The 12,038-nt window shown below is 35.6% G+C and overlaps 1 protein-coding gene across 1 annotated transcript; it reads left to right on the top strand.

Annotated features, from left to right (window-relative positions):
- Positions 1–586: 586 nt before the first annotated feature.
- Positions 587–11,753, top strand: LOC127974882 (calpain-7). The gene is made up of 21 exons (XM_052578439.1): positions 587–964; positions 1,200–1,308; positions 2,356–2,513; positions 3,152–3,219; positions 3,447–3,653; positions 3,991–4,077; positions 4,764–4,890; positions 5,043–5,128; positions 5,379–5,472; positions 5,601–5,747; positions 6,460–6,566; positions 6,859–6,979; positions 7,084–7,228; positions 7,314–7,413; positions 7,498–7,633; positions 8,467–8,542; positions 8,650–8,795; positions 8,872–8,934; positions 9,035–9,165; positions 9,500–9,592; positions 10,750–11,753. Exons 1-21 carry the CDS (start codon positions 863–865, stop codon positions 10,892–10,894), a joined length of 2,448 nt encoding a protein of 815 aa, XP_052434399.1. The 5' UTR covers positions 587–862; the 3' UTR covers positions 10,895–11,753.
- The last annotated feature ends 285 nt before the right edge of the window (positions 11,754–12,038 follow it).

The raw sequence follows: 12,038 nt of genomic DNA, 5'->3' as shown, positions 1-12,038 counted from the left end.
AGGGTAAGTTGTAAAGTTTTCAGAAAAAATTCCAAAACTTTTTACTCATTTCTGAGAAAGCGGTGGATTTTCCCACACTCTACGCGATTCGTAAGTGAATCATTCTGTGGGTCGGATCTTTTCAGTGTATTGGTTTACAAAAGTAGTATTTGTTCATTGTTCACTATTTGCTTAATGTTACAAACAAGATATAAAAATTGTTGGATGAACCGGGGGTATTACAACGTCTGTAACATATATATGTAATTTTTTTTATTGTTTAATGTAAATAAAAATATACGTAAGTTCAAAATGACATTGTTTTTTATGAATTGTATGCGTCTCCATGTCTAGGAAGATCACCATTACTACATGATGTGGTATTACTGGAACATTTTAGTAATATGTAATATTACTATAATATTATAATATAATATTAGAGGTAGGAATGTGTAGCGCCACGTAATAAATGAAATAAGAACCACTGAATTGTTTTTAACCGGTTCTTTGAAATGAACTCTTTAAAGGAACCGATTCGCGGAATGAATCAGATGGCGTCCGTTCTAAAAAAGAAATGACGTGTCGTGACAACATCAGTACACGCCCACCGCATCCGGAAGTACTGCGGAAAGGAGGATTTGTTTTGATGTCATCGTAGCAAGTTAAATCGTTGTGTCTTCACGCCTTATTTAGAGTCACTAAGTTTGAAAGCTCATTGAAATCGATATTTTCAGGCTTGTCTTTATTTTATTTCGAAGTTCAACTCAAGAAAGAAACGCTAATCCTCGGAGAAGCTGCTATGATGAAGAACAGGTTAAAATTATTTGCCATATAACGTTAGTCCTAAAGCTGAATTAAAGTCGACAGCCTTTCAAAGATAATCATGGATTGTACAGCGCTTGAACTCGATGCTATTACATTTGCCAAATCAGCTGTACTGCATGATCAGAAGGGGAAATACAATGAAGCTGTGTTCTACTATAAGGTAAGATTCTCCTATTTGACATTTAAGGCTAATTGATCTTAAACTCCCTGAAAAGGCTTTATTCTTTAATGGAAATATCAGCTTGTTCCATGTTATGGCAATAAAAGCTGCCATTAAAAAATTCCCCATTCAAATAAATAATATATGAATATACAGTTTATTCAATATATATATATATATATATATATATATATATATATATATATATTCATATTTGTTTTTGGGTTCTGAATAGGAGGCTGCCCAGGCTCTCATCTATGCAGGCATGGCTGGATCCAAACTAGAGAACATTCAAGACAAAGTAAACGAGTACTTGTATAGAGTACAGACTCTACTCAGTGCCGGTCAGTTTACGCAAATAATACCAATTCAGTCTCATCAGAAAGCTGTTTTTATTTATTGATGCTCAGTGTTATGGTTTTCACTTTCTTTTAAGTTGATTATTTAGGGCTGAATGTTTTCTGCTGTTCTCTGTGGTCGACATAAGTGAAACCTCCTCGTCGTTGTACATGGAAGAAATTATGCTCATATTTTCCGCGGCCCAACCTTTAGAAAGCTTGCATGGGTCATACCTCAGTTGAAAGTGGTGTGACTAATGAAGCATTTGGGAATCACAATAGAATTCTGTCAGATTTTGTCCTTCACAGTTAAAAGCAATTCTCTTCCTCGTTCTCTTGTGTTATGTAATTTGAACATCATTCCATTTGACTAGTCTCCATTAATGTTCTCTCATTTATTACTCACCTTTAGGTCATTTGCAAAATTCTATGACATTCTCCCTTGGGACACAAAATAATTGTATCGTTTGCTCTTTTTAACATTCATTGGTTTCAAGCTTCAAAATGGAGGCAAAAGGGCCATAAAAGTATAATGAAAGTGATACAATTCATGTGCTGTATATTCTGAAAATATCAAAATGTTAGCTTTGTTTGAGGATCAGTCTAGAATACAAGTTGTTGTTCACTAACAATCTTCATTTCCTTTCATTTTTAACCGCTACAACAATATAATTTAGTCAGTGAGCCTAAAATGTAAATTTTATTGCCAGAAACACAGAAATAAGAGAACACAGAAATAAGGAATATAAATTAATGACTATTTTTTAATTGAAGAACATATTGAATGAGATTCTGGGATCCTCTGGAGAACCACTGATTAATTTTTTTTTTATTTAATTGGGGCAGATATCAAGACTTTCATTGAACAAAAACCTAGGATAAATATGTGTGTGTTAACGCTAAATTATCGTGTGACTTCAGAAGATTTAGAATATAGTACATAAGTCTTATGGACATCTTTAATTGTGCTTTTCCTTACTTTTCAAAGTTTGCAAGCCTAACTCTCCATTCACTGTAAATGTTTCAGTTCACTGACTGAATCCCTGTGATTAGTTCAAGCACAGAGCAGTGACCCTCTGAAGAGTAAGCATCAGCTGGATCTGGAGAGGGCATACTTCCTGGTGACACAGGCTTTTGAAGAGGATGAGAAGGAAAACGCAGATGAGGCCATTGAGCTCTATACACAGGCTGTGGAGTTGTGTATTCAAGCAGTGAGTCAGATTATACCCTTTTGTTTTAAAAGTTGCAAAAAGGGGTCAATAAACAGTCAGTAGGGTTTTTTTTATTCCTAAGACATTAATATCTTTACTAAGCAAGGGGACTTTATACTGATTATACTGATCAAAAGTTACAGTACATTACATTGTTAGAAAAAGTTAGATTTCAAATAAATACTAGTATTTTTTTTTTTTTCATTTTTTAATTATTTTTATAAAAGAATTCTAAAATAATATATCATGGTTCCACCAAAATATTAGCAACTTACAATAACTATTCAGATTTGACATCGCAGGAATAAATAGCGTTTTAAAATAATTTCTTAATTGTTTGTTAATGTTGTTTTTGCCTGTTTATTCTGTCTCTTTCAAAAACATAAAAAAATGGTACTAACCCCAAACTTTTGAACAGTAGTGTATATAAAGAACTCTATAATTCGATCGTAACTATTCATGTGGACTTAGATACTAGCAGCAGTTCTGTAGTCATAGTTGTCAGTCTTTAAACAGGTGGTGGTGTCAAGTTGGTAGTTTTGGTTTCATATCTCTCACTGCTGGTTATATGGGCTCCTCTGTAACTAGAAACTGAGCCAAGCCCTGTAATCTTTGAACTCTTTCTCTCTCCCAAACAGTCCAGTGAGACATCAGACCAAGCACTACAGGGGAAACTGAAGCAGCTTGCTCGGCAGGCTCTGGACAGGTGCTTCACTGTTTACTCTAATGCTAAAATACTAATACTCCACTGTATTATGAATATTTTGTGTGAAATACCACATAATCAACAGCAGTATCTACAGCAGTTGTGGCTTATTGACGATTACTACAGAAAATAACAACTCTCATGCATTTGAGAATATAATAATGCACAATCAATGCAATGCACGTTTACCCATAATCCTTGGTTTTCATTTCCTTTTCCCCTTTCAGGGCAGAGGGACTGAAAGACTCTCTTAGTAAACCAGCAAACCAGGATAAAGCTGCCTCCCCTGCATCCAAAGGCTCTGCTCAGGTGAGGCAGTTCTCTCCGCTGGGCCCAGACTTTTCCCTCCAGGACAAAGCGCAGCCGGTCCGAGCAGTGCATTCCAGTGAGCCGCAAGGTCAGCGTTACACATCGGAGGAGATTGAGGTGCTCAGGTAGGCTTAGCAAACTTGATGTCTCACCCCAGTTAATCTTACAGAAGTGCTTATAATTGTATTGTAGTGTTAAGTCTATTTTTTGTGTATCTCAAAAGGAGTATCTGTTTTTTTATGCTGTGCATTTATAATGTTGTGATGCTTAAATTGATATTAATGTATTTAATTTGGACAAAACATTATATAATTGTATAATATGGGTGTTAATTTATTGGTTATCATATGGTTTTGCAATGTTTCAACATAATGCATATAAATTCATTAATGTTTTGAAAGTGTAATATTTTGAAAATATATTCTTATTTATTTTTTTCTCTCTTTTTTTGGTGTTTTGCAGGAAGACTTCCAAGATAAATGGAATTGAATATGTGCCATTCATGAGTGTTGACCTGAGGGAACGTTTTGCGTTTCCTGTTCCATTCTCGTGAGTACTTTATGTATGAGTGCAATTTGAACAAGTGCAGCTGTTTCTCTGACATCCACTGGTATTTTTGTGCCGTGCAACAGCTGTATTTTGCTTAGAATTACAATAACTCCAAAGTTTTGAGTCAGTAGGAATTTTTATTTTTTTAAGAAACAAACACTTTTTTTTCTGCAAAGAGACATTAAATTCATCAAAAATGACAGTAAACGAAGAGTTCTATTTCAAATATATATATATATATATATATATATATATATATATATATATATATATATATATATTTTTTTTTTTTTTTTTTTTTTTTTTTTTTTACCAAAAAATCCTGAAAAAGGCTATCATACTATCATGGTTTCCACAAAAATAATAAAAAAATAAAAAACCTTTTGAAAATTCAGCTTAGCCATCACAGGAATACATTACATTAAAAAATATATTAAAATAGAAACCAGTTATTTTCATTTGTAGTAATATTTTTCAGTAGAACTATGTTTACCATACCTCAGATCAAATAAATGCAGTCTTTGTGAGCATAAGAGACTTATTTCAAAAACATTAAAAAAAAACTTTTCTTTTATTACCCATCCCATATTTTATAACAGTAATGTATTTAAGAGCAGTAGTCTTATAACACTGTGAAATATAGCATTGTCAAAATATTTGGGTGACATGATTATGTTTATAAATAGGGACAAATGTGGGAAACTAGCTCTGTCGCCAAAGCAGAAAGCTATATTCTCACGCTGGGTTCGACCTGATGACATCTGCAATAACCCCACCATGATCTTCACTGTGTCCAGCTTCAGCATCAAGCAGGTCAAGCTTTCTGCATCTCTGCTTCTCATTTGAACTTGGCCAGTAATAGTTTCCAATAGTATTTAAAGCAGTTTTGCCATTCAGAAAGCTCTGTTGTTTGCTCATGTGACTATAAGCTTATGTAATGTTCTTTTGTTTGTTCATGTTTGCAGACGGTTGTGTCAGACTGTTCTTTCGTTGCATCGTTGGCCATCAGCGCGGCGTATGAGAGACGCTACAACAAAAAGTTAATCACAAGGTACAACGGGTGTGCTAGGCCTTACTCTTTACACTAATTTTTTGACTCATGTGTAACCCTTGGATTATGAAGTGGTTTTTTGGATGCCTCTTGGACTGAATCAACTGTGTCAGGTGTCCATTCAGGTGGAATGTAAAAAATTTCTGAACAAGCACTTCTGTTTTACTGTAGTTTATATTAATTATAATTATAAAACAAGAATTATAGAAGTCAATGGGTGGTTCCCACAATGATAAATGTTTGTGTGTAGCATCATCTATCCACAGAACAGGAAAGGAGAGCCAGAGTATAACCCTTGTGGGAAGTACATGGTGAAACTGCACATTAACGGCGTCCCAAGAAAGGTGCTTACCCTCTCTTAGCCCCACCTCCTCAAATAAACTTCAGTTTTTTCTATTGTCGTCTTCATCGTTTGAAGATAAACAGGTTCAGGATTGTATTGTCATAGTTCAGGCGTGTGTTTCTCTGTCAGGTGATTATTGACGATTTCCTCCCGGTGGATCGCAATAGTGAGCTGCTTTGCTCCTACTCCAGTAATCGCAATGAACTTTGGGTGTCGCTCATTGAGAAGGCTTACATGAAGGTCATGGGAGGATATGATTTCCCAGGCTCCAATTCTGTGAGTGGCACTTCAGATGCAGATGATCTTTGTCTCTTTAAGATGTCTCTTTTACAGAAAAATACAAAGGGATACACAGATATTTCAGTTCTGGTTGATTTTCATGTTACGGCTGATGGTGAATGGATAAAATAATATTTGTTATTCTTGGTTTTTTGATGACGTTTCAAGAGAACAGTGTTTATTTGGAATACAAATTTATTAAAGGGACCGTTCACCCAAAAATGAGAATTCTGCTTTTAATTACTCACCCTAATGCCATTCCAAACCTGTAAGACAAATTATAATATTTTTGATTAAATCCAAGAGCTTTCTGACCTTGCGAGAGCTTTCTGCTTTTCTGCATCATTCTTCGACACAGTCAAAACGAATTGCTGAATAAAGTTATTATTTTGTATTTATTTGTGCACAAAAAATATCTTCATAGCATCATAAAATTATGGTTGAAACCCTAATAAGTCACATTTTAAGGATTTAATATTAGTGTTTCTGTCTATGCAGGGTCAGAAAGCTCTCAGATTTCATAAAAAATATCTTAATTTGTGTTCTGAAGATTAACAAAGTCTTAACGGGTTTAGAACGACACGAGGGTGAGTAATTAATGACAGAATTTTCATTTTTTGGTGAACTATCCCTTTAAATTGTACTGACCCCAAACTTTTGAACAGTAGTGACAGGACTATGGTGACACTTTCATGTTTTCTTGTTGTAGAATATTGATTTGCACGCTCTCACTGGCTGGATCCCAGAGCGTATCGCTATGCACTCAGACAATCAGTCCTTTAACAAAGATGACACTTTCCGCATGCTTTACCAGAGGTAAGTACACATTCACAGTACACACACAATCCACTGGTTTGTATTGTTCTCTGACCACTGTAGGTCACGTGTTCCTTTAGCTTCAGTAGTCTGTAGCTGCTTCAATACTTTACTGGCCTTATTTCACTTGCCTGTATTGATTCTGAGCATCAATAGTTTGTGTACAGTGTTCTTTATGTAACATTATAGTATTTCTTAAGATTTAGCATATCATATGCAGAATTGTTTTTTTTTATAGTTTCAGTATTAATTAACATGAACAATACTGGTATTCTGTTGAACCTTTTGGCAGATTTCACAGAGGAGATGTTCTCATCACCACGGCGACAGGGGTCATGACTGAAGAGGAGGGGGAGAAGTGGGGTTTAGTGCCCACACATGCATACGCTGTCCTAGACATCAGGGAACATAAGGTGAAACTCTCGACCCCTGGTCCTTGTTAAAAATCTTCTGCTTAGTGGAGTTTAATGACAATAACAACAGCATTAACTTAATTATCTCATGCTTGTTCTCTCAGGGTAAACGCTTCCTCCAGCTGAAGAACCCTTGGAGCCATCTCCGGTGGAAAGGGCGATATAGCGAACGTGATGAGAAGAACTGGACACCAGATCTTCTCAAATACCTCAATTTTGACCCTAAAACCGCACAGAAGTTTGACAATGGTAATTCGGTGCTAAACTAGCAATGACACATGACAACTATTGCAAAAGAAGCTGTTATTGACCATATTGTGTGATGTTCTTTAAGGTGTATTTTGGATCATCTGGGAAGACTTGTGCCAGTATTACGATGTCATCTATTTGAGCTGGAATCCAGCACTGTTTAAAGAATCCTCATGTATTCACAGGTCTGTCTCACCTTCATTACATCTATATAAGTGTCTGATTATTAGCAGATAACTAGAAAATATATGTGAATTGTGCTAATGCAGTAGCTGGGATGGCAAACAGGGACCGGTGAAAGATGTCTACAGCTTGGCCAATAATCCTCAGTACAAGCTGGAGGTGCAGTGTCCTCAAGGGGGCGCTGCTGTATGGGTCCTACTCACCAGACACATCACTGACAAGGTACTGCAACAGATTACAGTGCAGTGCACTACAATCAGATTGAGGAGACACAGTTAAAACTGGTAGCTTATACCTGTTATTAAATATGCATAAAGAAAAATCCAGTATCCAGAATGCCGGTGTTGTGCCAAGCGCTTAAACAAATGCATATTTGTGGTCGATATAAAATGCTTTAACTACCTTGGTAGTCCGGTACCTTCACATTGTTATCACCCTCTTCTATGTGGATTTCATCTGATCTTGCACACACCACAACTCGCTGTTGCCAAATTGTCTCCGCTGTTGCAAAACCTCAACTGTGCGCATGCGTCAGTGGAACCAGACGATAGGCTTAAATGTTTCCCGCCTTAACTGTTAAAAGCAGATGATTGGCTTTCCAGCTGGAGGGGTGGGACATGTGCATACAACCGCCATCTTTGCCGTTACGGGTTTTCCTAATATAGTTGTATTGAGGATTGAGGAAGTGGCATGTCTCTTATTAATTGTCTCTGCTTTAACATATACTGACAACCACCTTAATCACACAAGTGAAACAAGTAGATTTTCTTTAAGCTGAGATGCTGTCGTATGAAATAGCATCAAATGTAAGCTGTCACACAGGGAATTCTGGGAATATCAGAATTGGCAGTTTTTTTTCTTCTTGTCCATAAACTGAACATTTAACAGTATTTTACTGTAAAATGCATGAGATGTAAGGTTATATCTATTTTCTTTTTCCCTTTTATATAGTAGGTGGATCATAACTAATTAACATGGTTTTGCTGTAGTATTTTAACAGATATAATTACAATCAAGTTCTTACGATTTTTTTTACTTTCACATTTACTCTCAAGGATGACTTTGCTCAAAACCGGGAGTTTATTACTTTAGTAGTTTACAAAACCAACGGCAAGAAAGTCTATTATCCAGGTAAGTAAGCACATAATTCAAGAAGTCAAATACATTCAGTTGTATTCATCTTTATTCTCTATAGCTTCTAATTAATTTTTGAGCTCGGTTCTGATTTTTTTCTGAAGCTGAACCTCCTCCCTACATTGATGGCATCAGGATCAACAGTCCTCACTACTTAACCAAGATCAAGCTGACTGGACCTGGAACTCACACCTTCACACTGGTGGTCTCTCAGTATGAGAAACAAAACACCATCAACTACACACTTAGGGTAAGACACAGTCAAGTGCACTAGTTTTTATTTTTATAGTATTTTAATCATATTAAGATGAATATGCTCTTTCCAGGTTTACTCGGTATGCAAGTTTAATTTCTCCAAAATCCCAACACCCTTCACCCATACCAAAAGAGTGAGTTCACACCTCTGCTTTCGCGGTTTTAAAATATTCTTAGTGGGTGTTTTTGTTGGAAACTTCTTCCAGATGGTTTAACACCTCTCTCTATGTGTAGATAAATGGCCAGTGGAAGGGGGCCAGTGCAGGAGGTTGTGGAAACTACAGAGATACCTTCAAGAACAACCCCATATACCAGTTCAACATGGAGAAAGCAGGCCCTTTGCTAATCGAACTACGTGGTTCAAGGTCAGACTGCTTGTTATTTTATTTGATTTCACTACATTTCATTTCATAGGAGTGCTAAAATAATTGTAATAAATCAGATTAGGGTTAACTTGCATAGAGTATGGTAACCTTAAGCAATCATATAGAGTTTTGCATGAGTTTCGGATTTAATTTCTGTTGGATTTCCCTTTGCATCAAAAATGACGTGGGCCATCTACTCCATTGTGGAAGAAACACCTACACACTTTCAGATCCCTTCTGTCTTTCTCTCTCTCACTTTTCACTGTAGAGTGTGCGGATGTGTAATGTTGCGTGATGCCTGTGAATATAAATGAGTTTGGTTTTCTCTCTGCAGGCAGTACAGCGTGGGCTTTGAGGTGGTGACCGTTTCTGCTGCAGGGGATTCTGGATCATCAGGCTCTCAAAAGAGAGGGAGCGGAGATTACCGGTAAAGAAGTACTCTCTTTGTGATGAAAATAACTAGACATAAGGTGAAGCAGAACCCATTTCATTGCTTTAAAGAAAATCATAGTGTAAGAAACCCTGTGCTGACTTCTGTTCTTCCATATGAGACTCACTGGCTGTGTTTAGGATGGCATGCTAGTGTACTACTTATTGCATATAGTAAAAGTATACAGTAAAAACACTTAAATACTGCCTACTACAGTCTGCTTTTAAAAATTATTACGTGAAGTGCTTAATGATTTCATAGTGTTGCGTAAAGCCCAATCATTCGTTTGCTGAATGTCATTATACAACCTCAAAACAATTTTTTAATCAGTTTTGTGTAAAAACATTTTCTGCTTTGATTATAAAAAATGTAATAAATTATCATTAAATAAAACATAAGAAATTGTGGCTGATATTACTTAAGCTTCATTGATTTTATCAAAGTACATTAAAAACAAATATTATAAATATTTTTGTTGTTTAAAATAAGAGTTTTTTATTTTATTATATTATTTAAAAAAAATGTATTCCTTCGATGGCAAAGCTGAAGTTTCAGCAGCCATTACTACACTCTCCAGCCTTCATAAATAATTTTGTTATGCTGATTTGAGGATTCTTTGATGAATAGAAAGTTTAAAAACATTTATTTTATACTGTAACAATATGAAAGCATTATAAATGCATCATTGCTCAATGAAAGTACAGTATTTTGCCTTTCCAAAACATAAATGAATATATCTTACTGGCCCCAAACTTTTTAACAGTTGTGTTTTTATTTGCCAAGACCCATATAAGAATCCAAAAATAGCTAAAGTAATGTGGTAGCATCATGATGCTATTCTGAATACAACCTTGTGGATTTTATTTTGGTTTACCAACAGTCAGTTCAGCTGGACTGTGTTCCACTTTAGTATAAGCATGCAAATGCTTGAAATGCACAGCCTTGTCTCACAAATAAATCTAGGTCAGGGATAGTTGATCATCTATAAAGTAGTCATATGACTGTATAATATGTTTGAGAAAAATATATTTCATGGTTTGTCTCATCCTGAAAGCAGTAAAATGGTTATCTTTGTTGATGGTCTGCAATAGTTCAGAGTTTTAGCATGTGTAGAATAGATTCAAAACATTTTAATTTGATCTCTTTATCTTCAGATGCGGTTTCTGTTATATGGAGGTTGAGAACTTGCCTGCTGGGATTTACAATGTCATGCCCACTACCTTCCTGCCCAAACAGGAAGGCCCGTTCTTCCTGGACTTCAGCAGTGCCACTCCACTGCGGGTTTCTCAGCTGCAATAACGGTCCCAAATCATCAGCCCACCGGATTGTTTCCACAATTTTAAGACACTGAAAATGCTCTAGATAACAATTATTGCTGACTTAAGCATGGTTATGCTCATTTACCAAAATAAATAAGCACCACCTACTGATGGTACCTGACATAGTGCCATATTTGTCATGTTAGCATGTGATAGTGTGCCACTGCATTGCCATGCTTGGAGGAAGTGTGTTCAATCAGCCAAAAACACACTCCTTTAAGTTCTGCAGTCCAAAGTTGCATTCAAAGACAACAGTGTGCATGTAAAATTGACCTGAAATGACTGTTTTTCACTCAGGAGACTGCAATAAAAACAGGGATGTATGTTAATGATGTCTGATGATAGATCAGAAGGATCTATTTCTGATTCTCCATACCAAGGGCTCTTCCTCTGGTCTGTTCAATGATGTCCAGGTAGAAAGACTTAAAAAGTTGCAGGGCTGCTCTCTTCAGCAGGCACAAAAAAAAGACAAAATAGATACGCAACTATCTGAAGCATTGTTGTTTTTGTTTTTTTAGCTTTTATCCCCATTATGTGCATCAAATGTAAATTAGCTTAGTATTAGTCACTATCTAGCAGCACAACAGAGTACTGTATGTTAACAGAACATAATGGCAATGACCTGAATGTTCTTACATCATAAACTTTTGACTGAATGTGATGTTCTGTAATGGGGATTGCTTAAAGCTGATTTTCATTCATCTGCTCTGATGTATTTATTTGCTGATTAAAATGGTGTACATGTTATCAGACAATATAAAATTTTTTACCCAAGTAACTATTTTACAATAAGGTTTTATTAGATAACACAAATTAACAATAAATATAACCATTACTCATTTCAGTATTTATTGTTTGTAGTTGATTTCCACATTTATCAATTTGGCAGGTTCTTGGTTTTAATTTTGGCTGGTTGTATATTCCCATGTTGTTGTTGTTGTTTTATTTTTAGTAATTTAGTACTTATTTTCAGCAAGGATGCATTCAATTTATCAAAGGTTAGAGTAAATGTTTGTTACAAAAAGTTTCCATTTCCAATATACATATTTTTTAATTATTAAGACTGGAATAATGGCTGATGAAAGCTCAGCTTTGCCATCTAAGGAATAAATTACATTTAACAA

This window comes from Carassius gibelio, chromosome B16 (assembly GCF_023724105.1).
Source record: "Carassius gibelio isolate Cgi1373 ecotype wild population from Czech Republic chromosome B16, carGib1.2-hapl.c, whole genome shotgun sequence".
NCBI classification, from domain to species: domain Eukaryota; kingdom Metazoa; phylum Chordata; class Actinopteri; order Cypriniformes; family Cyprinidae; genus Carassius; species Carassius gibelio.
Note: the sequence above shows the minus strand (reverse complement) of the source record. Positions and strands in the feature narration are given on the sequence as shown.

What these genes read in the sequence shown, in the direction of transcription:
- LOC127974882 (XM_052578439.1), top strand. Translation starts at nt 863, where the DNA reads ATGGATTGTACAGCGCTTGAACTCGATGCTATTACATTTGCCAAATCA. An exon ending in AAGCTGTGTTCTACTATAAG is followed by an intron (nt 965 to 1,199) that starts GTAAGATTCTCC and finishes GGTTCTGAATAG; the next exon opens with GAGGCTGCCCAGGCTCTCAT. An exon ending in CCATCAACTACACACTTAGG is followed by an intron (nt 8,796 to 8,871) that starts GTAAGACACAGT and finishes TGCTCTTTCCAG; the next exon opens with GTTTACTCGGTATGCAAGTT.